This window comes from Ovis canadensis, chromosome 12 (assembly GCF_042477335.2).
Source record: "Ovis canadensis isolate MfBH-ARS-UI-01 breed Bighorn chromosome 12, ARS-UI_OviCan_v2, whole genome shotgun sequence".
NCBI classification, from domain to species: domain Eukaryota; kingdom Metazoa; phylum Chordata; class Mammalia; order Artiodactyla; family Bovidae; genus Ovis; species Ovis canadensis.
Window position 1 is genome coordinate 11,686,922 of NC_091256.1, and position 17,831 is coordinate 11,704,752.

Consider the following 17,831-nt stretch of genomic DNA (forward strand, 5'->3'; position numbering starts at 1 on the left):
ATCGTTTGAGTTGCGTTTTAGTGAAAGGATATAAAGCGTCTCAGGGATTTCCTTTTGATGGGAACCGAAACCATCTGGAGAGGAGTTGGAACTTTCTGGACTGCTTTTATAAAAACTGCTATGTACTTTCCACTTCTTTAAATACGCACCTTGAATTTGCTTGGAGGGTCAGACAAAATATTCAGGTTCATTTCTTACCCTTCAAGTCAGAATTACTCAGATTTTCCTGCCTTCTACTAATGACACAGAATTAACTAAGCCAAATGGTGAATATATTGGAGGAAAGAAAAAAAAAATGGTTATACGTTCCATTGATCTCAACTACAGCATTTGTTGCTGATACAGAACTTGTGTGTTTATAAGTCTGTACACATTGCATGTGTATAAAGCCCTTACATTACTAGCAGTGCTTACTGGGCAATGTAAAGGACTGAATAGGCACTGTGATGAAACTTCACAAACCAGATGGGAAAGATGCACTAATTGTCACAGGGTACAGGGTACGGTGCAATTAGAAGAAAATGGTCAGGTTTAACCAAAATTTGGCATGAATTTTGGCATTTAAAACTGTCTTCCTATTCTGTACATACTATAGACAAACATTTCATTTTATATTAACAGTGTTAGCACAGCCAAGCGACACAATTCACTTAAGCCTGCACTATGGAAATTTATCTGGCTTTCAAGTTTCTCCACTTAAAGAATGGGCGCAACCAAAGGACGAATAATAAATAGGCAACAGAGTGTGAAAGGCGACAAATCATTGGCAAATAATTACAAGGCCAGTAGAGACCAATTTAGGGAGGAGGTGGTTAGAGACAAACGTAGGTTCAAAGGGTACGTGCTGCACTTCACTGGGATGGAGGCAGGGCTCCCTTGGGCCCTAAAGCTTGACTGGCGTTGGGCAAAAATCTGGCTCCCCGCCACCTCTCGAGAGACTCTCCAGCCGAGCCAAGATGGCGCGCAGCCCCAAGCGGCTCCACGTCACGAGGGAGGGAGCGCCGCGGAGGGGGCGTGGCCTCGAGGGGGCGTGGCCTCGAGGGGCCGGTCAGCCCCGCCCTTGAGGTGGTGCGGGGGCCGTCCGCAGAGGGAGAGGGCGGGGCGCTTCGGCTTGGGGGGGCTGCGGCTGCCTCCGCGCCTGCTCGGCTCGCGAGGACAAGTCCGGCGCCTCCAGGCCGGGGCGGCTTCCTGCGCAGAGCCAAGCTGCCCGGCCTTCGGTGAGTGCAGGCAGGTGAGACTCCAGAGCCCAGGGTGCGGGAGGGGTTCCTGTTTTTCCCACCTCCAGCTCCCCTCACAGTTTGAGAAGGAGGTCTCAGTCTAGCGGTTCTTGGGAAACAGCACCTTTTACTCAAACGTGTCTCCGGTAGATACTTTTCCTGCTGCCCCTCACCAGCCTTTGCAGTGCCCTGTGCCCTTGAGGATGAGAATGAGAGGACGATGCCCGATTTGCGGGGAGTGCTTGGAGTCCGCCCTCAGCTCCATCAGCTCGGGACGGGGAGTCTGAGTTGGCAAGTCTCCCAGGGGGAGCTGGGTGGACCGCGCCCCCGTTTCCCATGCAGAAGAGTCAGAGAAGCGCCGGGGCCAGCTCCGCTGCTTTGGCACAAGGGGTACTGTCTTCGTTCTTCAGGGGTTCTTATCCCCTCCCACATTGCTCATATCAGCCGTTCTTAATATTGCTCACTCTCCATTCCTCGAACTGCCAGTCTCAGGTTGTGCCAGAGATGCCCACATTTCTGCAGTGCCAGGGGCGGTGGAGTGGAAGGAGCAGCCAGTTGGAGGTCTGTTGAAGGTGGGGTTCAGGATGGGCGCAACCATAAAATAGGGCTGGGTAGAAATTCCTGAGCGGAGAGAGTAGGAGTGGGGAATTGACTTTCCACTACGCAGTTGAGATATTTTCCAGTACAGTTTGGTTGTGAGTGGGAAAAGAGAGGTCTGGTTGAAGGACTTGGAAACGTGATGTGGCTGGGTTTTTTGTTTTGTTTTGAGAAGGGGTTGCCAATGTCACCTTTAAGGAGAAGTATGCTGGTAGAGGGGTAGGGGTATTGAGACTGCTGTCCTCTGGTGAGCAAGTTGTTGAGGAGGAGGCTGTCCTTAGCATGGAGATCCTCTCCTGGTGGGATCTTAGTAGCCCCTTTTGGGTTCTCCCCTCAATCTTCCCAGTTGGAACTGGTACCTAGTACTTTGTTCAACATACAACAAATATTAATTGGGCATCTACTGTAATGCCAGACACCATTGCTAGGTGCTAAGTCTTCTGAAGGCAATTTAGGGCCATGGAGCACCTGAAAGGTACACACAGCAGACACCCTGTTAACAGATCCATTCCTCCTCCACCGCCAGCACCAATTTTGTTACACTCCTATTGGATTATGAAAAGATCTGGGTCCACATCCTTTTAAATAACTGTCTTACTTGGATTCCAACCTATCCACCCTCTGCCACTAATAATTAGCCAGGCAGTCCCAAGGAAAGCTACCTTAAAAAGGAAGTGTTTGAATGAGTTCTTTTGGCTGTTTTCTAGGACTTTGCCCTGAGATGTAAGGAGGATGCCTGGATTAAGAGGTACCGGGAGATAATGAGACAATGAACGGCACAATGGTTATTGAAGGCCAAGAATACACTAGGCACCCTCCACAGTGAGAGACGCCATCTCTAAAAGATAGAAGGATGGGTGTGGGATGGGGGTGGGGATGTGAAAAGGAAATCTCATCCAGTGGCATCAGGGCATGTGCTGCTGAGCTTGTCATCATGCCAGAACTGTGGCATGTATAAGGGAGGTCTTGCAGCTGGATGGTAAGGAGGGATTGGATAGGCAGGGAAGGGCAGGCAGCCAGGATGCTGGGTCCCCTCTCTAGGTTGATTACTGAAATCTTAGAGCTGGAAATAGTTGTCAGGGATTGCTTGTGGGTCCTTTCAGAGCCACTGAGGACAGCAGGGTGAGAGCTAGGGGAGAGGGAGAGTAGTCAGCTTTGGGGGCAGTGAAGCATGGTGAAAACTGAGCAGGGCCAGGGAGGTGGAGACCAATGGGACTTTAGAATATGGGGGAGAGTACTGAAGTGTTTCTGTGCCAGGGATACTGTACTCTGTGGCTATATGCCCTTGGATAAGTTGATATAGAAACAAGGTGTGGTTTCTAAGTGGTATGGAGTTATGTGTGGTGTGTGTGTGTGTGTGTGTGCTGGAGAGGAGGAGTTGGTAGGGAGCAGGCAGCTGCCTCAGAGTTTAGGTTCTGAGTAGGGAATTGGGAGAAAGAGGAGAGGGAGTGGGGTCAGAGGGAGGGACAAATATATATTGCAGCCACTTGAAGTCACCATATGTCCCCCTCTGGCTGCTAGCTCGCTAATTATAATTAGCTCTGGGGGGCATGCGGTGCTGGCTCCCAGAAGCGTGGCACTTGAAATAGCCACCAGAGTAAAGAGCACTCAGAGGGGTGCTGATGCTGGGCAGACTCTGAGAGGGGGTCCTTCTAGAGGAATTTGCTGAACTGGGAGGGGGCTGTGGAAACTGAGAATGTCATGGGGAAATAGCATTGAGGGAAGGAGCTCTAAGTCAGGTTCATATGAAACTCCAGGGCTGGCAGAGCCTGAGGATCTGGGCTGCTGGCTCACCACTCACGCAAGAAGCATGATGGCTGCCTAGCTTGTGGCTCTGCTTTCAGAGAGTGTTGGGAGCTGCAGCCCTACCTCCCTCAAGCACCTTCTGTTCCCCCAAGTGAAGTCCGTTCTAGTCCAGAGAAGCATCTTGCATGTCAGTCAGGGGTCGAGAGGCCTTGGCTGGGGTTGCCTCCTTCCCAGAGTTGGGGGAGAAACCGTCGCTGGTGAGCTCAGTGGTCACTGCAGGTGGTGCTCAGCGCTGAAGCCCAGGATGTGCCGCAGACTGAATAGTTGATTGCGTGCTACTCCATATGTCTTCCTTTCTTCCAGGTAGGCTGTGAATTTCTTAAGGGTTTAGATTGTATCTTACTTGCCTTTTGTATCCATAACAAAAAGTAATCTACTGCAGAATGGGAATCTACTCATAGTAATCTTTGACTTGAATTAAAGAGGTCTGTCTGCAGATCCCCTGGGTTCAGTGAAGCCTTGCAACTAGATATTTTTAACCAGGAGCAGAAGATCCTCTGGGCACCCAATACAGTGATGTTACATTAGTGGAGGAATTAGATTCTATAATCAGTGAAGGGAAAATTCCTAAATTTCCCATAAACCATGGTAGGTGGTTTAGGTTTATATCTCTGAATAATAATACTAATGTACAGATACAGTACACATTATATAGTAATTATAAAAATGTATAATGTATACAGTGATTTAAAAGAGTACTTAGTTACAAGTATGATTTTGTTGCTAAGTCTCTGATGAAAATAGCTGGTTTTCAGAGAGACCTCTGTTGCTCACTTGGGCTTCCCTGGTGGCTCAGTATTGTTGTCTGCGAAATCCCATGGACAGAGGAGCCTGGAAGGCTACAGTCCATGGGGTTGCAAAAAGCATGACATGACTTAACAGCTACACAACAACAATTGCTCACTTTGCCCAGCCAGTGTAGTTTTATTTATTCTGATAAATTTATTCTCATAAATGCATGTCTGATATGACTTCATAGCCACTGTCCTTTGATAGATAACTGTCATTTTAAAGGAGAGATAGGTTTCCATTCAGTTTAAGAAAAAGCTTCCTTAGGACAATGAGGGCTTCCTCATTTAGTAGTGAGCTCTTTATTCCTGAAGGATAATCAAAGAAAGACTGACCTGTCAGGGATATTTTGGGAGCAACTCACTTCCAGCATGGAAGATTGGCCTGCATGGCCCCAGAGAACCTTTCAAATAAGAACCTACAATTCCAGGTAGGGGCAGGAGTGGAGGTAGGCATAGGCACTGGATGATAGAGATGATCTTCAGTTCAGTTCAGTCACTCAGTCATGTCCGACTCTTTGCGACCCCATGGACCGCAGCGCACCAGGCTTCCCTGTCCATCTCCAAATACCGGAGTTACCCAAACTCATATCCACTGAGTCGGGGATGCCATCCAACCATCTCATCCTCTGTCATCCCCTCCTCCTCCTGCCTTCAATCAGCATCAGGGTCTTTTCCAATGAGTCAGCTCTTTGCATCAGGTGGCCAAGGTATCGGAGTTTCAGCTTCGGCATCAGTCCTTCCAATGAGCACTCAGGACTGATCTCCTTTAGGATGGACTGGTCGGATCTCCTTGCAGTCCAAGGAACTCTCAAGAGTCTTGTCCAACACCACAGTTCAAAAGCATCAATTCTTCGGTGCTCAACTTTCTTCTCATCCATACATGACTACTGGAAAAACCATAGCCTTCAGTAGATGGACCTTTATTGACAAAGTAGTGTCTCTGCTATTTAATATGCTGTCCAAGTTGGTCATAACTTTCCTTCCAAGGAGTAAGCATCTTTTAGCTTCATGGCTGAAGTCACTATCTGCAGTGATTTTGGAGCCCAAGAAAATAAAGTCTCTCACTGTTGCCACATTTATTTGATATGAGTGATGGGACCAGATGCCATGATCTTAGTTCTGAATGTTGAGCTTTAAGCCAACTTTTACACTCTCTTCTTTCATCTTCATCAAGAGGCTCTTTAGTTCTTCTTCACTTTCTGCCATAAGGGTGGTGTCATCTGCATATCTGAGGTTATTGATATCTCTCCCAGCAATCTCTAATTCCAGCTTGTGCTTCTTCCAGCCTAGCATTTCTCATGATGTACTCTGCATAGAAGTTAAATAAGCAGGGTGACAGTATACAGCCTTGACATACTCCTTTTCCTATTTGGAACCAATCTGTTGTTCCATGTCCAGTTGTGACTGTTGCTGCATACAGATTTCTCAAGAGGCAGGTCAGGTGGCCTGGTATTCCCATCTCTTTAAGAATTTTCCACAGTTTATTGTGATCCACACAGTCAAAGGTTTTGGCATAGTCAATAAAGCAGAAATAGATGTTTTTTTCTGGAACTCTCTTGCTTTCTTGATGATCCGATGAATGTTAGCAATTTGATCTCTGGTTCCTCTGCCTTTTCTAAAACCAGCTTAAACATCTGGAAGTTCATGGTTCACATATCGCTGAAGCCTGGCTTGGAGAATTTTGAGCATTACTTTACTAGTGTGTGAGATGAGTGCAATTGTGCGGTAGTTTGAGCATTCTTTGGCATTGCCTTTCTTTGGAATTGGAATGAAAACTGACCTTTTCCAGTCCTGTGGCCACTGCTGAGTTTTCCAAATTTGCTGACATAGTGAGTGCAGCATTTTCACAGCATCATCTTTCAGGATTTGAAATAGCTCAATAGGAATTCCATCACCTCCACTAGCTTTGTTCGTAGTGATGCTTTCTAAGGCCCACTTGATAGCATATTCCAGGATGTCTGTCTCTAGCTGAGTGATCACACCATCGTGATTATCTGGGTCATGAATATCTTTTTTGTACAGTTCTTCAGTGTATTCTTGCCACCTCTTCTTAATATCTTCTGCTTCTGTTAGGTCCATACCATTTCTGTCCTTTAATGAGCCCATCTTTGCATGAAATGTTCCCTTGGTATCTCTAAATTTCTTGAAGAGCTCTCTAGTCTTTCCCATTCTATTGTTTCCCTCTGTTTCTTTCCACTGATCACTGAGGAAGGCTTTCTTGTCTCTCCTTGCTATTCTTTGGAACTCTGCATTCAAATGGGTATCTTTCCTTTTCTCATTTGCTTTTCACTTCTCTTCTTTTCACAGCTATTTGTAAGGTCTCCTCAGACAGCCATTTTGCTTTTTTTCATTTCTTCTTCTTGGGAATGATCTTGATCCCTGTCTCCTGTACAATGTCATGAACCTCATTCCATAGTTCATCAGGCACTCTATCAGATCTAGTCCCTTAAATCTATTTCTCACTTCCACTGTATAATTGTAAGGGATTTGATTTAGGTCATATTTGGGTCATACCTGAATGGTCTAGTGATTTTCCCTTCTTTCTTCAATTTAAGTCTAAATTTGGCAATAAGGAATTCATGATCTGAGCCACAGTCAGCTCCCAGTCTTGTTTTTGCTGACTTCATCTTTGGCTTCAAAGAATATAATCAATCTGATTTCAACGTTGGCCATCTGGTGATTTCCATGTGTAGTGTTCTCTTGTGTTGTTAGAAGAGGGTGTTTGCTATGACCAGTGCGTTCTCTTGGCAAAACTCTATTGGCCTTTGCCCTGCTTCATTCTATACTCCAAGTCCAAATATGCCTGTTACTCCAGGTGTTTCTTGAGTTCCTACTGTTTCATTCCAGTCCCCTGTAATGAAAAGGACATCTTTTCGGTGTGTTAGTTCTAAAAGGTCTTGTAGGTCTTCATAGAACCGTTCAACTTCAGCTCTTTCAGCATTACTGGTCGGGGCATAGACTTGGATTACCATGATATTGAATGGTTTGCCTTGGAAATGAACAGAGATCATTCTGACGTTTTTAAGATTGCATCCAAGTACTGCATTTCGGACTCTTTGTTGACTATGAGGGCTACTCCATTTCTTCTAAGGGAGTCTTGCCCACAGTAGTAGATATAATGGTCCTCTGAGTTAATTTCACCCATTCCAGTCCATTTTAGTTCTCTGATTCCTAAAATGTTGACATCCACTCTTGCCATCTCCTGTTTGACCACTTCCAATTTGCCTTGATTCATGGACCTAACATTCCAGGTTCCTATGCAGTGTTGCTCTTTACAGCATCAGAGCTTGCTTCTATCACCAGTCACATCCACAACTGGGTGGTGTTTTTGCTTTGGCTTCGTCTCTTCATCCTTTCTGGAGTTATTTCTCCACTGATCTCCAGTAGCACAGGTCACTTACCAACCTGGGGAGTTCATCTTTCAGTGTTGTATCTTTTTGCCTTTTCATACCGTTCATGGAGTTCTTAAAGCAAGAATCCTGAAGTGGTTTGCCATTCCCTTCTCCAGCAGACCACATTTTGTTAGAACTCTCCATGGCTTGTCCGTCTTGGGTGGCCCTACACGGCATGGCTTAGTTTCAGTGAGTTAGACAAGGCTGTGGTCCATGTGATTAGACTGGCTAGTTGTCTGTGGTTGTGGTTTCAGTCTGTCTGCCCTCTGATGCCCTCTCTCAGTGCCTACTGTCTTACCGGGATTTCTGTTACCTCAGACATGGGGTATCTCCTCTCAGCCATTCACCACTCCAGTGCCACACGGCCTCGCTCACCACTCTGTGGAAGATTTTCCTATGTTTGGCTTCGAGGATAGCTGCTAAGAGGAAGGTCAGGCAAGGAGTTTGGCCTGCGCTCTTCCTTCAGGAGTGAGCATTCTGGAAGACTTAGTGGGTGACTGCTGCCATCTAATGCCATGGGCTTGGGAGGCTAGGCAGTGAAGCTCTGATGGTTGCTGGTAAGTAGAAAGATGGGCTGAGCCTAGTTCCTTGACTTGAACTCACACTAGGCCAGTTGTGGAGTACCCTAAAATTTTCGTCCTTGTTTGGGGCAGAGCACATGAACAAATACGATTTTTATTCCTTCATTATTATTCTCATCCTTCCCTCCTTTCCCTCTCATACATTCTCACAGAAGTTCAAGACCACATATAGGCTTATACTCTCTCATGATCAGCAACATGCTTTCACGATCATGCACACATGCAAAGCTCTCACGGCAGCCACGTGCTCTCATGAACGTGCATTCTCTCATGACTCCCAGGTGCACTCTCAGGATTGCATCACATATGTATTTTCATGACCAGTCATGAGCCCTGACATATACTCGTGATCACACACATCCACACAGTCTCACCATTTTACATGCCCACTAATGTTCTCTCCTGCACATGCACTCAGGACCCCATTCTCATGACCATACTCTTATACACACACATACACACAAGCACATATCTCTTTCAGGGTTACACATTGACACCACAGATTCTCATGGCTGTACCCTTAGTCTGTTGTGTGAATACACATCCCCCCCCATATTCTATTTTGTGTATGCACATACCCCCACCCCCCACACACTTGTGTGACCACTTGCAGTGCACACTTTTTATTGTGCCTACATTTCTCTGGGCAGTCCTGTGTGCTCTGGATCTTTCACACCCCAGCACCTGACAGTACTCCCTTCTGATGCTCCGTATTACCCCTGGACAGTTGTTTTCTGCTCTGTGGCAGCTCCCTACTTCTTTGCTGACTGAGGACATATATGTGTTCATCAGTGGCTCTGATTAGCAGAAGATGGTTAGGGTTACTGTACTTACGATGTAAATTCAGCCAAAGCCAGGCGCTATGTTCAGTGGTGCAGCCTATCTTAACTTTTGTAAATAAGTGATCTCTATTAGACATTTGGGGCTTCCCTGGTGACTCAGTCGGTAAAGAATCCAACTGCAGTGCAGGAGATCCAGTTCAGTCCCTCGGTCAGGAAGATCCGCTGGAGAAGAAAATGGCAACCCACTCTAGTATTCTTGCACGGGAAATCCCATGGATGGAGGAGTGTGGCGGGCTATTGTCCATGGGGTCGCAGAGTCAGACATGATTGAGCAACTAAAGCGCCACCATTAGGCCTTTAGCATATGGCCCCCAGTGTGTCCTGTGGAGCCTTCCCAGGCCCTTGTTCTGTTGCACTGATGTGCTGCCTCTGAGAGAATGTTTGTTTTAGCAGAGGTCTCTGTAGACAACACCTACCAGCAATCTTCTAACCTCTTGTTAGACTTGGAACCCTTTGATACAAATGAAACCTTAATCAGAAATCCAGTAAAATTCACAGATTTGGAGTTGATGAGCTTAAAGAAAGAAAAGAGTTCAGAGCCCTTTGCATTTGTCTTACCTCTTTCCTCTTTTTTTTTTTTCATGCCAGGCTGCCCCGAAGGTACTCTATGAAAAAGCCCAGTTGGCAAACCCCTGGCTTAATTTAAACGGATAGCTGTGACGGCTGTAACTGTGGTTACTTTAGAAGTGGGCTGTTTTGGAGATGTACAGAGACCTGCAGGCCTCCTTTCTGCCCCAGCCTCTGCCGTTAGTCCCCCCTGGGTGGTGACAGTGAGAGTGACCATGTGGTTCGACACGCCTGAGGCAGTGGCATTTTATATGTGTCCTGGTGCGGTTGTTAACAGTGCCTGCATTCACTGTCCTGATTTGGACAGAAAGTTCTTTGCTTACCCAAATAATAGGCCATGTCTTAGTAAGAGGTGGCTTATAACTCACTCCTGTGGAGCAGCTGGAGAGATGGGCTTCACAGGTATGGGCCCAGGGGAACCTGTCAGATGGAGCAGCCTCTTCCTGTGTCAGCTGACTATGCCAGCATTCAGAAGTTGAGTGTCTTAAGCTGGCAGTCGGTGCTAACCTGTGCTCGAGCAGCATTTTATACTTCTCAGAACAGTTTCATGTCTCTTAACTCCTTAGACCCTCATGACAACTTGTGAGATCACTAGATCGTGTTACATGTTATGACTTTTATTTCCCAGATTTGGGAACCTGAAGCTCAGAGAGAGGAAGTCTCATTGCTGGCCCTTTAGAGACCCAGAGAACTGGATGCTTTTGAAAGGATTTGTGACCAGCAGTGAGAAAGTATCAATAAAGCTTTTCCAAAAGTTTTTTCCTCTGGGAACGCTTCCTCTAGCTAATGCAGATTTTTAGTTTTCTTATTGTATTTGGGGTGGGCTCAGCCTTGAGATGCTTCAGGAGCCTGAAATGCTAAGAATTAATTCTTACTGAGTGTTTGATGGACACTGATGTCAGCACTTTGAACTCTAGTAATTCTCACATCTGCTATCTGAAGTGAATATTACTATCATCCCCATTTCACAGATGGAGAACCAAGGCTCAGAGAGATTAGGTATCTTTCCAGAGTCACAGGAGTGGTCAGTGAAGGAGCCAGTTCATCAACCTCCTCCAGAGTCTGCCTTTTAAGGCAGGAGTGGCCCCCATCTTGCTGTAAAGAAGTTTTAATTTTTTAGAGGGCAAGATAAGTTTTTTCTATTTTGAACTTCCCTTTAAAGTGGGTCAGGAATGGACTTCCTAGAATGACTCTGTCACATGTATCCACTCAACTCTGTGTATGTCAGGCCCACGGTTAGTGTTGGAGAGTCCAAAGATAATTAGGTTAGGGTTCTCACTCTAGAGTCTTCAGTTGAGTTGATGTGCCACAGAGGACAAAACTGTTCTGGGTCAGTAAAAGGGCCAATCTTATGTGTGAAGGGAATCAGAAAGGTTCCATGGGGGAAGTGGTGCTTAAGATGAGCTTAAGGGTGATCAGAAGTTCCTTAGACTAATACGGAAAGGAGACTAAGGCAGGCTGGATGAGGTGCTAGAAGCTCGTGAGCAATAGGTGGACTCTGGGAGCTTAACAGTGAGCAGAGACAAGGAGTAGCAGGGAAAGGTGGCTCGGTGGGGCTTTGGAGAGGGGGCTGAGTGGGGGCAAGTCTTCTTGGGGTTTTGAGCTGGATCGGAAGAGGAACAAGGGGAGAGGATGGACTTCTGCATGAGAGGAAAAGAGAGGTGGGGAGCTGGACTGCGTTCCACTGAGAGGATGGTGTCTGAAAGCCCCAGAGGGAGGCGGCTGAGGGCTCGGAAGAATGTCTGCTTTTGTAGTTCCTGTGGGAATAGGAAAGATGGAGTGGTGCGGGAAACTCAGGCAGTCTCCTTAAACAACTCAGTATAGAGCCAGCCAAGGGGGAGAGGGAGAGGTCTGCTTACGGGGTGGATGAGGCTCTGCAGACAGGTCGCTTCCAGTGGGGACGTGGCTGCCTCATGACCATGGTGCCTGCCGTGCAGGCCTTCGCTCGGGCTAGAGGAAGGTTGGTCGAGGAGGGCTGAGGCAAGCGAACCCTTAGGCTGCCGTCTCCTGGATAAGGGCGAAAGGGGCTGGGGCCCAAGTGCCTTGGCTTCTTGGAAGAAACAGGATGCCTGAAGGAGTTGTGTTCACTCCCCTCTCCTCCATCCTCTGCTCCTCTTTGGAGTCAGACAGACTGGAATTGAATCCTAGCTCTTCTTACTAGCTACATAGACTTGACTTGTTGCATGACTTATCTCAATTCTCAAATTGGTGAAATGAGAAGAATTGTGTCTTCCTTGCAAGGAACTGGAGAATTAAAGTTACTATGTGTCAACTGATGCCACAATGTCTGGCACATGGTAAATTCTGAATAAATCATAGCTGCTTTCATAATTGTTACTGTTTTCCTAGGTGATTCTCCCCCATTTCCTCAGGTCTTCATCCTTCCTCCAGTTGACTGGTATCTGACCTTGTTTTTTTACCTCTTTACCCTGAAGGAGCTCTCACCCTGAAGCTCCCTCTTTGCCTGGCTCTTGGCCCACTTCCACTTGGGCACAGCTCCTGGAAGCTTTGCCCTGGCCCTTGGGCCTCTATGGAAGCCAGTAGCTTTGCCCTTGCTGAGCTGTCTTACCATGGTGGGGCCTGCCATCTGGCAGGGCAGTGGGAAGCCAGCCTGTGTATGTGTGTGTGGTCAACCAGAGCATCACATCCAAGCGCCTATCCCTCCTGTTTGTTAGGAAAAGATGGGGGTGATTTTTAGGGAGCCAAAGAGGTTTCAGAGTCTCTGCCTCTCCTGTATTCTTAAGCTCAGAGGCCTGGTTTTCATCTGACCCTCCCTCTTCACACACACACATCAGCTCAGTTAGGGGCACTCCTCTGTCGTGTCACAGCCTGCCCACACTCCTCACTGCCACAGCTCCTCACACATGTCTGCTTTAGGGGTTGGTAGCTTTTGACCTGTGAGTATTACTTAGAAATTGTGCAGGAGTTGAGGCTTCTGCTAGGTTGGATGATAACTGCACTATTTAAAGATGGCCATGGAACCAGAAAGAGCCAGGTGTCCTGATAGGGCTGTTCATGAGCCCCCGTCTGCTCACCACACTAGTGCAGTTTGTGGGGGCAGCCGTAGGAAGTCCTGGACAGTCATCTCAGAGGCATCCCCCTGCCATGCACCTCTGGGCACATCTTCAGCCTGCTCTGTGGTTTGCCATTTCGCTAGGGGGAGTGGAGTAGCTACCTGTCTCTTGGTTTGGAAGGAGCCTGGGGAAGCGATGATGGTACCAAAGTCAGCTTCTCAGTTGCCAGGATGACTGGGAGGATTTTGGTAGGCCAACTCAGACCAAATGTCCAGCACGTCACTGTGGGCAGCCTGAGATCCTGTTTCCTTCCTGAGAACTTCTCAACCCCTTTCCTAGAAGGAAACTCCACCCACAGGCCCACCTTTGCCCACTACTCAATTCAGTTCAGTCGCTCAGTCGTGTCCGACTCTTTGCGACCCCATGAATTGCAGCACACCAGGCCTCCCTGTCCATCACCAACTCCCAGAGTTCACTCAGAGTCGTGTCCATCGAGTGCCCACTACTAACATAATTCAAATGCCCCTACAATCATGGAATGCTTTCTGCTTTTCCAGGCTCTTTATCTATGATCTCATCCCCCTGAGGTGGACTGAATAAGGGTCGTGGGTTCTGTCTTACAGCAGAGGTCTCAGTAAGGCAAGACAAGCCCAGGATCACTCAGCTAATCTGTAGCAGAACTGAAGCTCAGGGCTCGAGTCCTAGCTCTGGGCTCCTTCCTGTGCGTTATACTGCAGGCTGCCTGAGCTCTGCTGGGCTCAGTCCCTGTGCTCCTGAGCATACTGTGCTCTTTTCCAAAGCACAGCCTTTGCCACAGGGGCCCCTTCCCCAGACTGGCCTTCTCTTTGACTTCACACTTCTTCAGGTAGGGGCAGGAGAGTGGGAAGGGATTGGGCTTGGCTGTTGATGAGCTTAGAGAGGTATGGTGGGGCCACTAACCGCTAACCACTGGACGCTCAGTCGTTTCCGACTCTTAGCGACCCCATGGACTATAGCCTACCAGGATTCTCAGTCCATGGGATTTTCCAGGCAAGAGTAGGATTTTCCCACTGGAGTGGGTTGCCATTTCCTTCTCCAGGGGATCTTCCCGACCCAGGGATAGAACCCAGGTACCGCATTATAGGCAGATGCTTTACCCTCTGAGCCACCAGGGAATCCAGTGGCCTTTAAATCTCACAGAGTGGAGCGTTTCAGGTGAGGAGAGTGAGTGAGTCCGAGGAATTGCTGTTATTAGCATTAGTGAGACCACTGCTCTGGAAGGACTGGGGCAGCAGCGCCTCCTGTCTGCTCCCAGCTACTCTGTGGAGCAGGGATACTGGGTCAACGTAGGGTGCAGACCAGGGTGCTACTTTTCACCTCGTGGGATCCCACCTTTTACAGTGGCTATCCAGTTTGGAGAAGGGCTCCCTGGGTCAGATTTTGTATCCATTTTCTGTGTCTGGAAACGTGAATGTCCTAAGGCTCCAAATCCTGTGTCTGCCAGTGTACGTACATATGTGGGCATGTGTGTGCATATATGGGCACACCCACGTGCTGCCTGAACTATTGGGTCCTCTGGGAATGGCTGTGGCGGTGGACTTGGGAGTTCTCTAGTTAGTGCTCTGACTTTTATCTCAGCTGGGCCCATGTTTCTCCCCTGCATCATTTTCTGTCCCCCATTCTGGGGGCGGGGAGCGAGGGTGGTCGGTAAGGGTGAATTCATTTAGAAGAGGCTTGGCCCTTTTTTGGTTCCCCTGCTAGGTTCTGCCCTGCCACAGGCTGTCTGACTTCCTGTGTCTGACTTTTCGCTTCACACTGGGTCCAGGTGCTGCCTGTCCTCTCCCTGACTCTCCCAGTCTGCCACCAGAGGGGTAGACATGAAGCTGTCTCTGAGTTTCCCAGATGTAGAAGGGGTAGGGAAGGAAGGAAAGCACCATTTATGGGGTTTCTCTGAGTCCTTATCACTGCGCTGGCTGTCTCACATCCCATCTCTCCTAGAACAGGAGCCTTGAAGACAGCTTCCTCTGAAAACTGATTAGGTGGTAGCCTTCCAGCAGTGAGCAGGGAGACCGGAAGCTGATGGCAGGCGGAAATCCCCAGCTGTTGGCCGCCTTCCTCAGTCCCCTTTCCTTTGCTCTGACCGCTGGACATCCCTGTGCCAAAGTCAAGGTGTTACTGCCAGGCTGTGCACGTGTTAACCACCCTAGCTGGTGGCTTCTGACAGTACTAGCATTGGGCAATGACATGGAGGGAGAAGATTCCCAGACATGAGCAGAGGCCCCCCTGGAAGCCCTGCCCTAGGAGAGTAACCCTCCCCACTCCCCGTCACCGATCCTTCACTTCATTCAGTCCCTGCTTCAGCCCATAGGTGGCAGTTCGTGAGTTCAGAGTGGAAGCCTGCTGTCTGCCAGGGTTCAGGAGTAGGGGATGACTTGATCCAGAGACTCTTCCTGAATGACGGGCATGGAGCAGATCAGGGTTCTCTGCCTGCCCCAGTGTCCAGCCTGGGCCTTGCCAGGTAGCCATGTTGTACCAGGGGTCAGGGTAAGAGCTCCTCTGCCCCTATTTCCTGTGACCCCAGTGGTCTATTCTGTGTGGGACTCGTATCCACTAAGAACTCTTTAACCCCTTCTGTGCTCACCCTGGCCTGAATGTGGAGGAGAAACCTCTGGTGGGGTAGGGACCCTGTTTCTCCTCCTCCCACTTGTGCAGCCCCACTTGGGAGGACTCTGGCCGCTTTCTGCTGCTCCCTTGCCACTTACTGAATCATTGCTATATTTGGCCAGCAAGCCATGTGGGTGGGGGAGCCACTCCACTGCGGCTGCCCTTCTGACAGCTGGGGGTGGAGAAAGCTGCAGCAGCGGGCATGTGCATTTCCTGGGAGAACTAAGGTAGGCACCATCGAAGTGAGAAAACCTGGGGGAGGGGCCCGCCCAGCTCCTCCCCCACTCCCCCACATTCTGGTCCGGGTTCCTGCGTTCTCTGCCCTCACCCACGCTTCCTCCTCTGCCCTTCTCTGCTCAGCTTCTCACAGCAGTCTCTTCTCCAACAGACCACGGCCCTCCAGAAACGATGGTTGTCAGTGGACCCCGCTGGGACTCTGCCAGGCTGCAGTGCTCAGTCTAAGAGAAGGGTCCTCTCTGAGCCCTGCTTGCTCCGCCTGTTATGGCCGCACTCGGCTGCTTCCTCCTTGTCTGGGGACACAGGGTGCCCAGCCCCAGCCCCGAGAGCGTAAACCAGGCCCTCCCACTCCGTTTCACAGGGGCACTCTGGGCACCAGGCCCCTTCCAGACTGAGAGCAGCTGATGCCCTGGAGAAGCCCCCGCCCACCTCTCCACTCACCTGGTACTGCCCACTGTGAGACCTTTTCACTGAGACCCCCAGAGCTTCCAACCCTGTGAGCCACTCCCCTGTCCCCTGCCCACCCCCACCATGTGTGAAGTGATGCCCACAATCAACGAGGGAGACCCCCTGGGGCCTCCCCATGGAGCCGATGCTGACGCCAACTTTGAGCAGCTGATGGTGAACATGCTGGATGAGCGGGAGAAGCTGCTAGAGTCCCTTCGGGAGAGTCAGGAGACTTTGCTGGCCACCCAGAGCCGGCTCCAGGATGCCCTGCATGAGCGAGACCAGCTCCAGCGCCACCTTAACTCTGCCCTCCCCCAGGTAAGGCCTGCGGTCGGCATCTCGCTCCTCCCCTGCCCTTCGCCCAGCCCAGCGGAGCCACACCTTCTGAGCCCTCAGCTCTCTGCATCTGTGAGCATCTCAGCAGACGGAACTCACAGAGCATTTCCTCTCCTTCGCCTTGTTTCCTAAAACCTTTCCGTTTCTCCCGAGCGCCTCAGGCTGAAACTGGCTTCACAGGAAAGCCCCGCCTTAGTGGCCAGCTGCAGTGAGCCGAGGCCGCCAGCAGGTGGCAGCCGGTACTGGGCAGGGCGCTTCCCCTCGGCTGCTCTTCACCAGGGTCTGTTCTTGGAAGTGGTGGGTGGGAATCACAGAGAGCGAAGATGGCAGAAGCTTTACAGACAGTCTAGTTCACCTCTCATCGCATGGATGAGAGAAACAAGATGCATCCCGTGGACAGTTATAGACAGAATTGTGACGCCTCTCTTGCTCTCCTCCGTCAACAGAACTAGTAGCGATTATAGTCACCCTTAGTGGCATGTTCTGTGTGCTGAGCACTTTGCCTGGGGTTTCCCTCACAGAATTCTCACAACTGTGAAGTTGGTGCTATTATCACCATCAGCTCTATTATACAAAGGATGAAACTCAGCCTTGAGGACACTGGTGAATTACTTCTGACCACCCTACCAGTAGGGGAGCTGCCGGGGTGGAGGAGGCAGCCCTGAGGAGCTGGAGCGCTCCTCTGCCCCTCGCACGTGGGGAGAAATGTCAGAGCAGGCGAGGTTCCTGCCCAGGCTTCCGAAGTGTCTCAAGGGCACTTTATGATGCTTTCTAGATGAGAATATGGAGCCCTGATGAAGAACTGGGGTGAGAGATGGGCCCATCCTACGCCCACTGTGTTTGGAGCCCTGAACAAGCCCTGGGATGAAGGAACCACCTGCCTCTAGGGAGCTCATACACTAAAAAGGAAATAGACAAGAACCCAAATGACAGGAAGAGTGTGGAGGAACAGAAGAGGGGCTCCAGAGGACTGTTAAAATCATATCAGTGGTTAAAATAGGGGCCAGATCATTGATCCTCACGGCAGCCCTTGAGGGATCTTTCGGATTAGACGTTCAAAGAGGTTCGGCATTTTGCCCAAGATTACAAATGGGCAGAGCTGAGAATTGATCCTGGGAGCTTCACAAAGGCAGGGATTATGTCTTTCTTGCTACTGTGTCTCCAGTGACCAACACAGGAGCTGGTACATGGTGGTCAGCAGTCCCAGTAGTTTGTTCCGGTTTTCAGTGGAAGAAAAAAGGCTTCCGTTAGGAAGGTCCCAAGGAAGTGTGTCCTTTGCCATGGACTTTGAAAAATCAGATGTTCACAAAGGGTTGGGAGGGAGCAAGAGGGAGCCCCCGAGCGAAGGTGTGGACTCACTA

General features: G+C 49.4%; 1 protein-coding gene across 18 annotated transcripts in view; it reads left to right on the top strand.

Moving 5' to 3' along the window:
* Positions 1–1,085: 1,085 nt before the first annotated feature.
* The window catches only part of PPFIA4 (PTPRF interacting protein alpha 4), a 53,993-nt gene continuing 37,247 nt past the window's right edge, over positions 1,086–17,831 (top strand). For 13 of the 18 annotated variants that reach the window (XR_011247604.1, XR_011247600.1, XR_011247599.1 and 10 more), the window contains exons 1-2: positions 1,086–1,231; positions 15,839–16,452. Coding sequence is in view for 11 of the 18 variants with exons in the window: in XM_069545118.1 (XP_069401219.1) it covers positions 16,219–16,452 (234 nt within the window). In the remaining 7 variants the exon portion in view is untranslated. The remainder of the gene's footprint in view (positions 1,232–15,838; positions 16,453–17,831) is intronic. The other 5 variants (XR_011247602.1, XM_069545122.1, XM_069545115.1 and 2 more) reach the window with 2 other exon arrangements.